At 39.8% G+C, this 18,522-nt stretch overlaps 1 protein-coding gene across 1 annotated transcript in view; it reads left to right on the forward strand.

Moving 5' to 3' along the window:
- Positions 1–18,522, forward strand: part of csul (protein arginine N-methyltransferase 5) — a 282,354-nt gene that overhangs the window by 180,538 nt on the left and 83,294 nt on the right. Inside the window, exon 6 of the mRNA XM_067146159.2 lies at positions 17,772–17,980. Within this exon, the coding sequence (XP_067002260.2) occupies positions 17,772–17,980 (209 nt within the window). The remainder of the gene's footprint in view (positions 1–17,771; positions 17,981–18,522) is intronic.

Raw genomic sequence — 18,522 nt, forward strand, 5'->3', positions numbered from 1 at the left:
CTCTCAAATTTTTGGGATTCTATATTCTATTAAAAAACTGTCTAGCTCTTGGTGCTGATTATGATCCAGCAATGGTAGGATTAAAGAATGTTGTGTCAGGATGTTTGAAGCAGGAACATAGTAACATAATCGTCGTAGGCTACTCTTGTCACCTAATTAATCTTCCTGAAAAGAAGGGCGCCGCGTGCTTGCCCGTAAATGTAGATGAAAGTATAATTGGTATATTTTATTATCTGGAAAGGAGTGTTAAAGACGAAAGAAAGGTTCAGAGTATTTCAGACTTTACACAACACAGAGATCAGGAAAATTCTGAAGCATGTGCCTACTCGATGGTTATCACTAAGAAGGTGTTTAGATAGGATTTTGCTTCAGTGGGACCCTTTGGTTACGTTATTCAGGAGCGAAATTGTGAATAAGGATTCTCAGATTGGAACTTTGAAGACTTACAACATTCTTAAGCACAGTTTAAGTGCAGCTGTGTCTTGTTTGTCTGAAAAGGTTAAGGATTGTCATAACATTTCACCTCACTCCTCAGTTAAAAGGAAAACCCAGTCATCATCTTCACTAAAAAAGATGAAACTACTGATGACACTAAGAGCCATTGTATTGTCACGTGAAGAACGACTTTTCATGTTCCTTTCATCAAATTTTCATACATCCTTTTTCCTTTTTCTCTCAAGTTTTATGGCTATCTTTGAGAATCCAAACGTAGCTCTTCAGTCAAGTATGCTGCTCATCTACTTATTGAGGTCAGTTTTGGTGGAACTATTGAAGAATGTGATTGCAAAGTTTTCAAAACCAGACGTTATTAAAAGATCCTCCTCTCTCCTTGATGTAGATTATCATACTCCAGCAAATCAAAAGGATGATTGTGATCTGATAATAAGGAACTCGGCGTTTGTTTTAGTGAACACCTTGAAGTCTGAGGAAAAGTGCATATTCTTTAAGTCTGTTCAAAAGTGTTTATCTTCATGGTGTGACTACATACTACACAAATTTCCATTTAAAGTTTTAATTAATGCAGAATTTGCAGATATTTCTGCTATAAGTAAGGCATCATTTTCTAGCCTTAGATTTTTCATTAACAAGTGTCTGAACATTTTGACTACCGTAGTGAAACGGAACATTTCGATAAAGAAACTGATATTCTGCATTCCCAGTTCTGTAACTTTCAGCTCGAAGAAACAGACCTGGCAAAAGGATGAATTGATGTCCAATGGGCATTGGTAGGTCAGATGAAATGCTGATGGTGTAGTTAAATATGACAGACTCTCTAAAGTGATGCTTGCTATTTTGTCAATTCCACATAGCAATATGGAATGTGAAGGGATTTTTATCAGAGTCACAAAGACAAAAACACAGTTCAGATCCTTGCTGTCTGAACACTCTTTGGAGAAACTTTTAATCTTAAAATCAGTTCAGCAAGGCAAGTGCTTTGAGCAAAAATTTAGTTCCGTGTTTCTGAAGAGGGCTAAGTCAGCTACAGATGTGTTCAACAACAATTAGTCGTAATATGATCACCATGTTGAAGGATGAGAAGTCACATGTTCCTACAGTTCAGTTATGTCCAGTATTTAGTATTCACATGCAAATGATGAAATATATATGTCAAATACGACAGCCCCGTGTCGGTAGATTTACTGGCACGTAAAAGAACTCCTGTGGGACTCAATTCCGGCACCTCGGCGTATCCGAAGACCTTAAAAAGTAGTTAGGGGGACGTAAAGCAAATAACATTATTATTAAATATATATATATATGTAGGCCAAATAGAATTGTTAATGTATTGAATTATAATGAATTTGTACATGTTCTGCCATCAGTGATGTGTCATAATACGTCCCGATTCGCTGCCAAATATCTCCTGATTTTTCACTTTTGAAAGTTGGCATGTCTGTGATTGTATTTCTTTCACAGACCATCAGTCTACTAGTTTAGGCTATTATTTAACGTGTGCAGCGCTTCAAGCGTCAAGTCAGTTTTCGTTCCTTTTTTGTATATACTATGTGAAGATTTACAAATAATAAACTTTTATGTTGTGCTTTGTATATCGAGTTCCTTGTATACAACACAACAATATTGGCGACGAGGAAAAAGTTAGGCCCACCAACAATATTGGCGACGAGGAAAACGTAGTACCGCCAACAACAATATTGGCGACGAGGTATAAGTAAACCACCATCAACAATATAGCAATGAGAAAAAGTAGACACACCATCAGCAATATTCTGAACTTCATTCTTCACGACAGTATCTTCGCCACCGTGCCACGCTATATTCCCTCGGCTCACTAGGACAATATTCTATCGCCAACTTTTCGCATTTGTGCAGTGCCATTATTCGAAGTGTGTACGCCCAGTCGAACTGCGGACACCAGGCCAACATTTCATGTCACGGACACAGCACCTGCTTCTCCAGTGCATTCTTTCCCCGCTGTCTCTCTCTCTCTCCCCTACGCTTGCTGACTGCCGAGCTCACAGCTGGTTCTACTACACCCTGCTTCAAACGTTGTGCTCACTGTATCATCGGCAAGCATGGCTTATACAGAACAATTTGCAGCTATATTGCAGGCCTTGCAACAGTAGCAACAGCAATTTATGCAACAGCAGCAATCAGCATTGCTTACAGCCATTCAGGCTCTCTCTTCATCAGCGTAGAACCCTACCGTTCCTGCCTTTCTGCCTTTGACCCAGAGAAAGAAGAAGGGTCGGTATATTTTGCTCGCCTTCAACAGCACCTCATCTGTCACGCTCTTACGGACGAGAAGCGCCAACGAGCTCTTTTTCTCAGTGCCACTATTCTGTGCTTGAGTATTGAGTTGTCACTTATTTAAAACTGTTGCATAAATATTTTTCTTAGAAACGTTCGATCAATGCGGGGAAAATGCGACTGAGGACAATTTTGTTTACGATCAATGCGATAAAATGATATATGCAGGCAAATTTAACATTTGTTTTATATAGAACGATTCTGGGTCTGAATAAATAACCTGTGTCATGATCCCTTCCTCCTTCAAGGCATTGAGTAACTCATGCAGTGAACTGCAGTGAATTAGCTTTGATGCTTTTCTGTTTCAACTTTTGTTCCAAGGCATGGACTTTTTTTTTTTTTTAAATAATTTTTCAGACTGAAAATGTTATCTGAGTATTTCTCTTTGCTTCTGATAGTGAAACAGGGAAACTGTAAATAAACACTCATGACACGCGCCCCGCCTAGGGCTATATAAGCTGGGTGCGGAGACAACTCGGGGTCAGTTAGTCTCAGGAGGTGCAGCAATTGAGTGGTGCCGGATCTTGGTAGTAGTCTCCGCGGTCACCACCGCCGGCATCGGAGTATGCCCCAAACACTCTTGGATCAGGCATACCGGCAAACACGCAAGTTGGGATCAACTCCTCGAAAGCACCTTCAGCATAAGTCTACCTTGGATCACTCCACTCTCAGTCCAGTCCAGGAGCACCCAACCCACTGAGTCCAGCGACAGCATCTTATCCTTGACGATCTTCAGACCAAAGATGGCATGTTGCAGCAGAACATCGAAATTCTCACACGAGCCATTAAGGACCTACCCAGTGTTTTCAGAATGTAGAAACCAAAGTGGATTCGTTTTTAGGGGCGACCACACTGAAGACGAAGGTGGCACGGAGACTCCTCGCAACGACCATGTCAACTAGAGACTCCCTCTTACGACAAGGGATTACCATTACCTACAGAGGCCAAGGTTCATCAGATCACCCTAGCCTTAAAGGATCTCCTTGCCATGACTCCCAACAGGTCGCGATCACCACGACACGGCCACCACCCTCTGGGGGCTGAGCACTTGGCCTCATCTCGACCAAGCGCGGAAGAAGTACTTCTTCATTTCGGGCCAACCTGTTGTACCTGGCAATAGCACAAGGTTGGGACGTGGCAGTTCAAGTGGATCGGGCCACCGGCGACTTGTTGCCGTTCTTCCGGAAGGGTTCCAGTATACTCAGCGTCACGCCAGCCAGTGGTCACCCGCACAGCCCCCACATCTCGGTGCGGACGAGGGCGCGGAACTCGCTGGGCAGGACGAAAACAAGCAGAAAACACATAACCACTCTATTGTCCTTGGGCCTTCATACCTCACTGCGACGTCAACTGAGACAGGCGGATTTATCTCCTTTTCAGCGCTTGCTCATCGGCTTGCAGAACTTAGTGAATTGACTGGTGCCTGTGCAGTGAGTGTGTTCGGTGTTGGATCCTCAACAATTGACTGTGGATTCCATGGCTTCTTCTATGTTTTGTGTTGTCTTCAGAGTTAGTGTATGTATTTTCGTTTGCTACGAATACCGCATTTACTCATGTATTAGACCCCCTTGGCTTTTCGAGACGAAGAAAATGAAAAAAATAAATCTCGCCTATAAGACCCCCCAACGTAATTCATCAGAGAATGATGGCGATTCCGCTTCGAAGCGGGTACAAGTCTTATTGCAGCTCTGATGACATCGCACAAATTTGTAACTCCCCCCCTCCACTAGGCGTGTGTCTAAAAAGAGCTGTATCACCTCGGGATGAGGAAACTAGTTTACTTTAGTTGAGAAATATTTGCGGTTGTTGCTATTTATACAACAGGCGAGATCATTAACAAAGTGGTCGTTTAATATCTCGTAACTCAGGCCATTGTAGGTATATATTTGGAGAGAAGTAAGTTTAAAACGTGATAAAAGCTATCCAATTCAAATGATCGTTTTACTTGCCAACATACCTAACAAATAATAATAATAATTTTATGTCCCGACATACTGTAAGCGATTTTCGGAGACGCCAAACAAAACATACTAGGGTATGTGTTAATAAAAAAAAAAAACAACGAACGTACAAAATTAAACATTATGATAATAAAACTCATTAGCGCCACACCTGTAGATATCCATAAATGTGGTATATTTTCCTGTTATTTACTTTTATTTTTTCCGTCGAACTTTTGGCACTATCAGGGCGATAATATACCTAACCTAAACAACGTGGTCTGTCTTATCTCATAGACAGCTGTTTACGCAAATCCTAATGTGATAAATGTAGAGAACAAGCATGAAATATACCCAAAAATAAGGCTCTGTGTTTCAACAGTCGCAGTTATCAAAAGAATGTTTCCAGTTACTATGTATTACAATCGGAAGTACAACTCGTAACATATGCTAGTTAGTTATCGGCTGATGGTTTGGCGTGCCTTCTACAGTATGGCTTTATTCGGAAGGAGTGGCTTCTGCTACATATACACCAACTGGGAATATCAGAGACCATCTGGGAATAGATTTACACTGTTTAGACTGTATAGTCTGGAACAAAATTATTTTTAAAAGGTTCAAAAAGACGGGACCTCGCATGCCCTTGATTGCAGTGCATGGCTCGAAGAGAATGAACAATGAAGCATGGCTAACGCGACTGACGAGAGGTAGCAGTGAAGATGACGTCACTTAGAATGGCGACACGCCGGCAGCAAGGCAGGGAAGTTGGCGGCGCAAGGCTATAATACTAATGAAAGCAGTGATCAGGTTTACTGTGTGGTAGGACTACTGCTGAATTGACAGAGACAAATGCCTGGCCATTAAGTTCTTTTGTATCAATATTTAATTATATGATAACACGATACCCTTATTCCTTTCTTTTACGGGATCGAGTATGAAGTGAGACGAATCTTCGTAGCGAGTTTTTACGGCTGTATGCCCTTCCTGACGTCAACCTCACCAGAGGAATTAATGAGATGTATCGAATGACGTGATATGAGTAACTAAAACGGACTTTTATACGTACCGTAGGAATTCGTGTTCACCATTTTTGGTCTTTTTACATTTTAAAACACTGCCTTCCGACGAAAATAGCCAGTATTACTTAAATAGATTCTAAGTTTGTTACATATTAGTATAGAATGTTTACACATACAATTTATAACTCTTTATAACCTAGAAGTCATGTGTTCGCTGCACAAAATTTTGAGGTTATCGCATATTGGACCCCCCTTTATTATTTTTGGCTGTAAAAGTGGGGAAAAAAGGGGTCTAATACGCGAGTAAATACGGTAGTTCATTTCTTTGAGGTCATCAATTGTATGTATCTTGAGTGTATGTAAGGGGAACTCCCCGGTATTTCTTTCATTTTGCTAGATACCAGTTGGAGGGTATCGGTATGTCACAGTGTACATTGTATATATATTATAAATAGCACGGGGAAGATGCCTTCTGGACCTCCTTGCTGGCCTCCCCCGGCTAACGCCATTGCTGTCTTCCGTACACGAGCCCCGCCGAGGGCTATATAAACGGGGTGTGGAGGCAGCTCGGCATCAGTTAGTGTCGGGAGGTGCAGCAATTAATGTAACCGTGTTCCAGGAGTTACATGACACATAGTAAAGCAAAAGGAAAAATTAAATTACACGGCACTTTAACCCTCTTGGAGCCAGGAACTGATCTGGTCGGCCGCTCACCATCTGCTGGAAGAGGCCAGAGCACCACCTCCACTCTACTACCGTAAAGTGCCAGGCCGACTTTAGTGGAAATACATGCATTTTAATATTCGCGTATATCTACCGGTGTATGGCAAATACCGGCAAGAAATTTTCTACACGTCGACTACATAAAATAAATAACTGATTCAAGAGTAATATAAAGAATTAAAAAATATTATTGTTGATATTATGATTGTCGATATCGTTTATTTTTAGGAAGAGAAAAACATTTTCGCAATTTCTCTCTCAATATCTACTTTGAAAATATCACCTACGATGCAAAAGAGTATACGTGATAATGTAGAATTTATTTCTAAATATAATTCTATAAAATAATTACGTTGAACGGGAAAAATAAAAATATAAAAAATAAAAATTCAAACGTATGTAACTAATAAAAAAAAGACAATTTTACTCACCAATAAAATTCATGTATATATCGATGTATGGCCAATACTGATAAGAAATTTTATATGTGCAGACTAGATTGTATAAAAATTGTTCTGAGCTATTAAAAAAGTAAAAAATAATAGTTGAGATTATAGTTTTTATTTTCACGGAAAATCCGTTTCTCGTTTTCGGATCCAGTATCCATTTTAAAAAATATATACAATACAATACGTGTAATTAAAACATCTCTGGCACTAAAGTCCTTTGTCTACCAAGCGACCGCTGCTCAACCTGAAGACCTGCAGTTTACGAGGTGGCGGATGGTCAGTGAGACGAATTCTCTCGTTAATTATTCTTGGTTTTCTAGACCAAGGTAGCTCCCTCAGCCTCAGATATCTCCTCAATTGTAATCACTTACGGTCACTAAGTTTGAGTGGACCTCGAACCAACAATCACATTCAGGTAAAAATTGTTCACCTGTCCGGGAGTTGAACCCATGACTTCAGGGTGAGAGGCAGGCAGGCTACACTTGATCCACGGGGACCGGCATTTACGTAATAATAGAGAATTTGTTCCTGAACAGAATTATAATAATTACTCTGAACGATAAAAGTAAAAAACAATAAAAATGCAAATTAAAATTTATTATGTCACTAGTAAAAAGAAGGAAAATGACAAAGTAGATTTACTCACTGAAAACTGTTGGGAAGAAGACGCATCACCAGCTATATAATGTTTTTCAAAGTCTGAGACCACTGTTGAAGCACTTAAGGGTATTTACACAATCACTTATCACTAACACTAATCAATTATCACGTCTCTTCTTTAGCTTTGGTGATCCCGGGGCCGTGTCTGGTATAATTTCCTCACTACTCCATGAACTAAATTCACTATCGCTATCCGATAAATCATCCGCATTAACGCTGCATTGTTCCAAATACTGCGTTAATTTATCGTCATCAATACCTGCTGAAAATATATCACGTGAACCACTGCAAGGAGCAATCTTGTAGTGACCGGTTAGCGGTATTTCTAAACACAGAAAACAACTCTTGTGAAAGCTAGAACACCCTCTTAGAAATTCCAAAGCAAGTCAGGTACACAATAACTTGTAGCCTCTTTACTATAGGTTGTCACAAAAGTATGCACATCACTATAGGTTGCTACAAAATTATGCATAACATAGAATTTTAAGCCAGCCGATATAATCGGCTCTGGCAACTTCCGACTGGATATTTAAAGGCCGACCTGATCGGCTCTGGCAATTTAAAGGGCGGATACTAGCAGTACCGCCTGGCTCCAAGAGAGTTAACACCCTTAACACAAACCAAAACATCAGAAAAACTGCATCAAGTATAAACAGATGAACATCAGGTTGGGCAACGTAACAACTATAAGAAAGCGTGTGGAGCAGGCGTGGGAACCTCACCAGGCCCTGGGGATACATAGGTTGCCGATTTTAAGAAAAATCAATGGTGATCCCTTCATCAGTTAATAATTAAGTGGCGAGTCTGGTCGAGTAGGGGTAAACTCCATGTGAAGTTACAGTAGAGTCTCGCTCAACCGACCTTCGCTTATCCGACACTCCGTGTTATCCGACACTGGTAGGCTTAATTTGAACTTTAGGTGGATGCAATTCTGGGACACGGGGTGTGGAGGGTGCGACTGTGTGACAAGCACTAGCAGTCATGCGGTAGGATTTTGCAATGTAGTATTGGTTAGGTGAGGATGTTATAGTTTTCATATCCTCTGTGAGTATGGCGGGTAAACGTAAGAAAGTGATTGTTTCTGTGGAAGACAAGTAGAGTGGGTTAAAGAGACTGGACAAAGGGGAAACTCTCCAAAAAATGGCTTCAGATTATGGTGTTGGACGTGTTACAGTGGGAGACTGGAAAAATACGAGGGAATAAATTGAAAAGTGGTGCTCTACGAGAGCAACAAGTGATGCACTGAAAATTAGAAAAAAAACAATGAAAAATGTGAGTACGAAAAAGTAAGTGAAGCACTATTTCTTTGGTTCACTAAAAACCAGGAAAAGGGCTTGTCAATATCTGGCCCCATTCTGCAAGAAATGGCGGTGTATATCCAGAAGGAGTTTAATAAAGGGACCCTGATTTTACTGCTATTGCTGGGTGGCTTGATCGGTGGGAAAAACGGTACGGCATTGGGCAGCTTAATATCTGTGGAGAAGAACTGTCAGCTAAATCCGATGAGGTTGTGAAATTTAAAAGACAATTTCAAGAAATAATTCTTGCTAAAGGATTAACCGGTGATCAGATTTTTAATTGTGATTAAACTGGGCTGAATTTCAAGATGCTGACATAAAAACTCTTGCAACCCAAGCCAAGACGTGTGCACCTGGCTACAGGCGTAGTAAGAAAAGAGTACTGCATCTACTGTACAATTGAATTAATAAGACAATAAATAGAGTCCCGTAAAACATAGTACGTAATACAGTATAGTCTTCCTGTTTGTTTTAGTGCATTTTCAAAGTTATTCTGTATTATCCGACATTTTCGGTGATCCGACGTACTCCAGGTCCCGTTTAGGTCGGATAATCGAGACTCTACTGTACAAGCAAACTTTAAATATAAATTAAGAAGGAAATGATACCAGCAGCGCTTACTCCAAGGCACGCCGTCCTGGGTGGGAGGATCCCCGAAGTGCATCTGATCGCTTAACTGACGAGAGTTAAAATTGAAATAATAAATAAAGTAGTTCAACCTATTCAATACAAAAGAATAAGAAATGCAGTGATTACATTCTCATTTAACAATAAGTAGAAGTGGTACCGGTTTCGACCCTAGTCCAGGTCATCATCAGCCGATTAAAACATGAAAAGCAATGCATAGGAAAAAGAAAATAAAAGATCAAGTTCACTCCGGATCAGTAGAAGAGGCGATATAAAAATGACGGGGGTAGACACTGTAAAATTCAGAAGTAGTAAAATGTAAGTCACTTAAAAGAAACATGCGTAATTTTCTGAACGGCAGTATGGCACACGCATAGTCTTATGATGTTTATGAAAAGCGGAGAACGGTTAAATGAGCTAGCTCGTATACACTGTCAGGCACAAAGTCATAATACAATCGAACACATATGAAGATCCACAATCGTGCTGAAGCTGAAGATGAGTAGATCAATTGAAGTAACTTGCCAGCTCCCGGTGATCAGCGCGATATATTCAACTTCAGGCACTGTGGTTTCAAACGCCAATGTAAAATGAAGAATAGCTTAATGAACCAGTATTTGCTTCAGTTGCAGGAATGTAAGTATATATATAGACACATTCAATAATATAATTATATAGACACATATAATATAATTGAATTAGTAATTGTGATCCTGTAGAATTTTTGGAACAGTTGATGTGAAAAAACAATTGTGAAGAGAAAAAAATATAGTAAAAAGTGCTATTCCTGAAACAAATGAAAACATATATGCACAGTGCGCTATTTTTTAAAATGTAAAAAATTCAGGCCGTAATTGAAGTAGTCGAAGTCGGCGCAAGGCAAGAGTTAAATTTGAATGAGAAGAACTGAAATGAAGGTGGCTTTTTTTTTTAGGTGAAAAGAAAAATAGGATAAATTAATAGAGGAAGAGGAATTGTGGAATAAGAGGAGAATAAAAGAGATTGAAGTTAAACGGTGTTGAGGAAGGATAAGATAGGGAGATGAAGGAAGGGTAGTTTAGGGTGGGTTAGGGGGGTGGGTTATTGGAGGTAGAAAATGTGGGTAGGAACTTTGTAAGGCATGGAAAATAGAATTGGGGTTTTGAAATTTAGAATTTTTGAGAAGAAGAATTAAGAAGTCGAAAAGGATGTTGGGTTTTTCAGAAATGTCGTTTAAATTGAAATTAGGGTTGAAGTATTGGTCAAGGTGAAAAAAGCAATTTTCAGTAGTGTTTAAGAGGGGGCCTTTGTTAATGATTTTAGGTGTTTTCATCTTTTTCAATATTGGTGAGATTATGCTTGGAGTCTTGTATGTGTTGTCCTATGGCAGAGAATCTGTAGTATTTAATGGCGTTGATATGTTCGGAGTATCTTATATTGAAGTTGTGGCCAGTTTGTCTGATGTAGGAGGAGCTGCAGTTGTTTCATTTGCATCTGTATATACTCCAGATTTAGAAAAAGCACTGGATTTATTTAGTCATATAGAGTTGTGTAAAATATCAACATTTCTATTGTTAGTTCTAAAAGAAATTTTCATGTTGTGTTTTTTAAAAACACTAGTTATTTTATAAGCATCTTGAGTGAAAGTGGAAAATGCAGTTGGTTTTGTTATGTCTTTAGATAGTGTGGTTTTAGGACGGTGTTTGAATTTCTTGATGAAGCGGTTTATGGAGGAGTTGTTAAAGCCATTGAATTTAGCGATGTTATGGATGGTGTTCAATTCATTATTTAAATCTTTTTTTAGACATAGCGGTGTTGAAAGGCACGAAAAATTAAGCTGTTTTAAGTAGCGTTTTTATGTGCTTGAGGGTGCGAAAAATCTTGTATAGTGGTTGCTGTTTGGGATGGATTTCTGAATATTTTCTAAGTCAACTGTTCCAAAGATTCTTCAGGATCACAATTACTAATTCAATTATATTGAATTATATTATATGTGTCTATATATACTTACATTCCCGCAACCGAAGCAAATACTGGTTCATTAAGCTATTCTTCATTTTACGTTGGCGTTTGAAACCACAGTGCCTGAAGTTGAATATATCGCGCTGATCACCGGGAGCTGGTAAGTTACTTCAGTTGATCTACTCATCTTCAGCTTCAGCACGATTATGGATCTTCATATGTGTTTGATTGTATTATGACTTTGTGCCTGACATTGTATGCAAGCTAGCTCATTTAACCGTTCTCCGCTTTTCATAAACATTATAAGACTATGCCTAACACTGCGTGTGCCATACTGCCGTTCAGAAAATTACGCACTGTTTCTTTTAAGTGACTTACATTTTACTTCTTCTGAATTTTACAGTGTCTACCCCCGTCATTTTTATATCGCCTCTTCTACTGATCCGGAGTGAACTTGATCTTCTATATTCTTTTTCCTATGCATTGCTTTTCATGTTTTAATCGACTGATGATGACCTGGACTAGGGTCGAAACCGGTACCACTTCTACGTATTATTAAAGAAGAATGTAATCACTGCATTTCTTATTCTTTTGTATTGAATAGGTTGAACCTCTTTATTTATTATTTCAATTTTCACTGTGATACTTTTCAATACGGAATAATGAAATTATTATCTTTAAACTGACAAGAAACGAAAAAACACGAAATCTTGCCTCGCTCTCTTAAGTGGGCAAAGTTGGCCCTGGCGCAATCACTGAGTAACCAATCAGACCACAGAAGCTTCCCTGTCGCCACCCAGATTCACCAATCAAAACCACTTACCAAGTCGTGATGTTTTCACGATATTCCTGAACATCATCAAACCCTAATTGCGAACTTTCCATCTTCTAAAATAAGTAAAAACATGCTTCTAGAATCGACAGAGGCAGACACACCCTGTTCCGAAAGTCCGCGTCACGAACATTTCCAGAACATTACAAAATATCACTCTGCAAAATAACCCTTTACAATTTAGTAGTTACATTTCCAAATCTGTAGATAAAATGAATACACATAAAATATTCTACTATAATATTTTACACTTCATAGTAAACGTTTCTTCGAAAGAGACATATTCCACAGGTCATATCCAAGATGATACTTTACACAACATAGTAAACGTTTCTTTGAAAGAGACATATTCCACAGGTCTCAGTTTTCCGTTTCAGCTTTTGTTCCAAGGCATGGATGTTCTTTTGCTTTTTTCCCTACAATTTTTGAGACTAGTATGGCATCTGAGTATTTTCTCTTGGCTTCTGATAGCGAAACAGGAAAGCTGTAAAAAAAACACTCAGGACTCCAGAATAGGCAGCAGGGCAGTAGTAGTTAAAGAAATTACCTTAATCTACAGTTTCTATTTTATCAGAAATTTTATATATTGAGACATTTAAATACCATTCGAACTCATTGGATTTTCACGAATAAAATAATTTACTAAAATTAAAAACTGAAAGTACTGCATCAAGCTTCAGTTGTCTTCTGCATTTATTCCCTGAGTTAAATTCACCATCTTTAAAATGTTTGGACCATATGCTGATGCTTTGTTGGCATCTCTTCTCATGCTCAATATCCACCATTTCAGCATTCCCTTTCTATGGAGAGGGAACCCGTGGATAGCATTACCAAAAAGTTCCATTAACTCTCACAGGAAAATATATTTTTTTTAAATCTACGCACAATTGGCAGCGAGTTTCATGCAAAATATTATTTTATACATACAAAAATGAATTTCAGTGAAACATACCTGTGAAATGATATGCCATTGCCTGTTATGAACCTCTCTGTGCAGCCATAAGCTGTACAAGAGACTGGCATTGTCTTTCACAGAAGTATATAATTATTTAATCAGGAATCTTAAGTGGTGAGAGTGCCAAACAATCCGCCTTTTGCCAGACAGGGTACTTGCTCAACTTTGCACGTAACTCTCCACCAGTGCTACCTCTAGTGTATATTTTACTAACTCTTGGGGGCTGACAACACAATTAGTTGACTGGTCATGTTGGTTGTAAAAGCTGTACTCTGAGTACCTAGAGTAGCCCTCATCTGTACCGTAAATGACAATGTGAGAATAACTCGAGTGCCATGTGGAAAGTGTCTTCAGCAATCCCCCTGTGAATGGGGGCAGCAGAAATACACCCTCGGTATCCCCTGCATGTCGTAAGAGGCGACTAAACGGGGGCCCCAAGGATTCTTAACCTGGGAGCGTGGGATAGCAACCATGGGGCTCTTAGCTGAGTCCTGGCATTGCTTCCACTTGTGGCAAGCTCCTCGCGTTCATCTCTCCTATCTGACCTCCCTTGGTCAACTCTTGTTCTTTTCTGACCCCAAAGGTATTAGGTTTGCGAGGCCTAGGGAGTCTTTCATGCTCACGCTCTTCATGGCCCTCGTTTTCTCTCTGCTGCTACCTTCATTTTTTGATGTGTCGGTCCCCTTCCATTTTTTCCCTCTGATTAATGTCTTACAACTTAAGAAAAGAACTCTTAGCAGTAACCAGTGTTGCAATAACTCCTGATATTTTAGCATTGTGTATTTCCTTTACAGTTGTCCTCTATATATTTTTTTTCTCTATGTACAGGGTGAACTAGATCTATTTGCACATCATTCCCCTTAACAACACTCACAGAGCAATTACCATTTTTATTTGCGTATTAGACCCCGCTTTCCCCCACTTTACAGCCAAAAAAGTAATTGGGGGGGGGGGGGTCCAATATGCGACAACCTCAAATTTTGTGCAGTGAACACACGACTTCTAGGCTATAAAGGGCTATAAATTGTACATGTAAACTTATGAATGTATTTGAGTTATACTAGCTATTTTCATTAGAATGCAGTATTTCTAAATGTAAAAAGTCAATAAATGGTGAACACTACTTTTAGGCCTACATATAAAGTAAATATAATCTGTTTTAGTTACTCATATCACGTCATTCGTTTCATCTCATTAATTCCTCTCATGAGGTCGATGTCAGGAAGGGCATATGGTCATGAAAACTCGCTATGGAGATTCGTCTCGCTTCATGCTCGACCCCGTAGAGAAAATTATGCAATATTGATACAAAATAACTCAATGGCCAGTGATTTCTCTCTGTCAGTTGAGCAATAGGCCTACCACAAAGTAAACCTGATTACTGCTTTCATTTTAATTGTCCTGCACTGCTAACTTCCCTGCCACCAGCGTGTCGTCATTCCAAGTGACGTCATCTTCATTGCCATTTCGTCGGCCATGCACTGCAATTGAGACTGAGAGCATTCGAGGTCCTGTCTTTTTGAACCTTTTAAAAATAGTTTTGTTCCCAACTGTAGAGTCCAAACTGTGTCAAGCTATTCCCAACCGTGTTGTTGAAAGCGTGCCTAACCACCAGATGTTACGAGTTGTATTTCCGAATGTAATGCATAGTGACTGGAAGCATTATTTTGATAACTGTGTCTTTTAAAAGCCAGACCCTTATTTTAAAGTACATTTCATGCTTGTTCTCTACATTTATCACATCAGGATTTACCTAAGCAGCTAAAAATGAGATGCGAGAGACCGCATTATTTAGGTTAGGTATGGTATCGCCCGGATAGTGCCAAAAGTTCCACGATGGAAAGAATAAAACAAAATAACAGGAAAGTTTGTTGCATTTATGGATATCTACAGGTGTGGTGGTAATGCGTTTTATTATCATAATGTTTAATTTTGTATGTTTGTCTCCCATTTTTTTATTAACGCATACCTGTTTTGTTTGGTGCCTCCAAAAACCATTGAAAGTAAGTGGGGACATAAAAAATCAAGAATATTATTATTTGTTAGTACGTTGGCAAGTAAAAGAATTGTGATTGGATTGTTTTTATCGCGTTTTAAACCTACTTCTTTCCCAAAAAACCCTATATTCACCCGAGTTACGAGATATTAAATGATCACTTTGTTAATGATTTCGCCTGCCTATATTAATAGCTCTAGCAACAACCGTGAATATTTCTTAACTAAAGTAAACTTGTTTCCTCATCGCAAGGTGTTGCAGCTCTTTTTTAGACTTGCCCCCAGTTAAAGGGAGTTGCATATACCATTTTTACAGCAAATCAACCTTCCTGCCATTCGCAAATCTCTGCCAATACGGTACCGGGAATCGAACTCAGGCTCCTGAGAACGGCAGCTAATTGTGCTAACCATTACGCTGAGAGATATTCTAGACCTACGCTACAGAGGCGGACATTTCTTAACTACGAAACACAGATGTACCGCATGTCTTCAATGCGTATTTTCATTACGTGGGTCGTACGGACGAAACTATTCACGAATTTGTGTAATGTCATCAGAGCTGCATAAGGCTTGTAGGCGCTTCGAAGCGGAATTGTTGTTCTTTGACGAATTAATCAGGGGTCTTGCATACAAGATTTTTCATTTTCTTAGTCTTGTAAGGCCAAGGGGAGTAAATATGGTACAACACACAACATTACAGTACTATGACATTGTTTGTCACTCTTACAAAAGATGTTTGAAGTGCCATGGGATGCAATGCGAGCACCCAAACATAGGCTGCACTTACACATTGTTCAAATGTCTTCAGATCAGGGACTGGTTCATCTTACACGACACTTTCAAGGTGGTCCCACAACCAGGAGTCAAGGGGGTTCAACTAGTGATCAAGCAGGCCAATCAGCAGAATCCTCCACGTCCTATCCATTGTCCGGGGAGGATGGTATTGAGGTATCGGCAAACAGCAATCTGGAATTGGGTTGGCTGTCTATCATGTATGAATCAAAGGTGGCAGAATGTTATGTAAGAAGTCCGGATATGTCTCTCCATTAAGGCATTAATAATAATAATCGTATGGCCTCAGCTACCGTTTGCAGACATTTCGATTTGACGCCATCTGGCTGTCTGCTCGTCAATTTCGACGTTCCGGTTTACTCTGTCTGCCATCTAGCGGACCTAGAGTAAACCGGATCTCTCTTGGGCGTCTATGGCTGAGATTTAATTAATTTTGTTGGGTAAATACCAAATGTATCACCAGAGTTCTTTTACATGCCGACATCGTACGACATGGAGTGTCGAATGGACTTTTTTCCGCCCTTCAAAAATCCGACTACCTCTGCCGGGTTTGAACCCGCTATCTTGGGATCCGGAGGCCGACACTCTACCACGGATCCACAGAGGCATTGAGGAAGTACAAGGGGTTCACTTAGGTGGTTGCCAAGCATCCCTGCCCAAACATTGATATTAAATTGTTGCTGATAAGACAGTTCAACCATTCCATGAGGATTTGCTGTGTCCCACAGATAACAATTGTGTAGGTTGATGATGCCATCTTTCGCAAAGGATGCTTCATCAGTGAAGAGCACAGACAACAGAAATGCCAGAATGGTAGTGGCCTGATGCGAAAGCCATGAAACAACCTTTCTCGTGGAGGTAAGTCAACTGACAATAATTCTTGCAGACGTCTCAGGTTATAGGGATAGTAGTGATTATCATGTTGGATACTCAGTACTGCCTTTGGCTTACACCTTGCTGGAGAGCTACTTGCCTCATGCTTGCAGCGGTGTTATACTCGATAATACCAATATAAATGGTCTGTTATTGGCCATTATAAATTTTCCAACCAACTCATTCCTGGTTGCCAGCGTTTCGCCCTCGTGTGCTAGGTTGGGCTCATCATTTGGTACCTAGCACACCTACCAAGACGCTGGCTAGTGCATACCGTGGAGGCCACTGCATAGGCTACTTGGAGCCACCGGCAGTGCCAATGCACTAAGAGAGACTTCGTCTCTTTACCAAAAATTGATGCCTGCTTGGCTATCAGATGATAAATAGATGTTGATTCCCATAGGGAATCTGAAATATTTCAAGTATTTCAGTGCATTGGTATTGCCAATGTATTATAATGTATTGAATAGGTGACACAATAAACCCTTTAGCATCCTACATGTCACACAAATGCCGAAATGTGGCTGCAAATGTTTGGTGATTTGGGTGAGTGGTAAATCTGTGCAGCCTATTTTCATTTGCTTGTCAGTACACTACAACCATCTCGGCTTGTTCCTGATTTGAACACCGAACTGTTATGCTTCCACTTCACCGCAAGCACTCCGTCAACTTGCATCACTATAAAATACTTAGAGTGTTGCTGTGGAGGGAATAAAGTATATAGCAATATCATGGGAAATATGCATTTCTAGACATATATTGATAGGAACTTTTTTGTTGCCTTTCCTGACATGGATCACCACCTAATGTTTGTACAAATAGTTTAAGTTCGCCCTGTATATACAATACACCGTAATAGTGTTGTTCATGAACAATAATAGCCTTTATTTTCTTGCAGACTATGTCGCAGACAGATCCTCTTGTAGCCTATGCACGAGGTTATGAGGATTATCTCCAATGCCCATTGCAACCTCTTATGGACAATTTGGAATCACAAACTTATGAAGTATTTGAGAAAGATCCTGTGAAATATAACGAGTACCAACGTGCCATCTATACTGCTTTGCTGGACAGAGTACGATATGAAGAAAAAGATACTAAATCACAGTGAGTATTTTTCTGAATTCTTCAAGTTAGAATTATTTATTTGATACAGTAGTCAGGATGGGATAGAAGTTGCACTCTCAAACCATAGATTGCTCATTTCCTTACAACTTGTATCTAAAACGAAGACCCTGTTTCACATTGTTTAGGCACAAATTTTCAGTCTTTATCTATTTTCTCAATTGGATCATCTGTTTCAAATGAAGCAGATTCTGTTGTTTCTGAGAAAAAACTTCGTCTTTCATGATATTCCAAATGAAAAATCGCATGGTGTTAAGGGTGTATTCTGCCCGAAGGCAGGGCAAACCTCCGCAGAGGTGTGCCTGAGCCAGAGTTTACGTACGGTAGGGTGGCCAGTTCCTTTCCGCTCCTCCATTCCCTTACCACCCACCCACAGCGCTTGGCAACCCATCCAAATCTTGACCACACCCAATGTTGCTTAACTTCGGAGATCTCACGGGATCTGGTGTTTCAACACGGCTATGGCCGTTGGTGCACGGTGTTAGGCTGCATGATTTGGATGGCCTTTCTGCTGTGCTACAAAG

This window comes from Anabrus simplex, chromosome 4 (genome assembly GCF_040414725.1).
Source record: "Anabrus simplex isolate iqAnaSimp1 chromosome 4, ASM4041472v1, whole genome shotgun sequence".
Taxonomy (NCBI): Eukaryota; Metazoa; Arthropoda; class Insecta; order Orthoptera; family Tettigoniidae; genus Anabrus; species Anabrus simplex.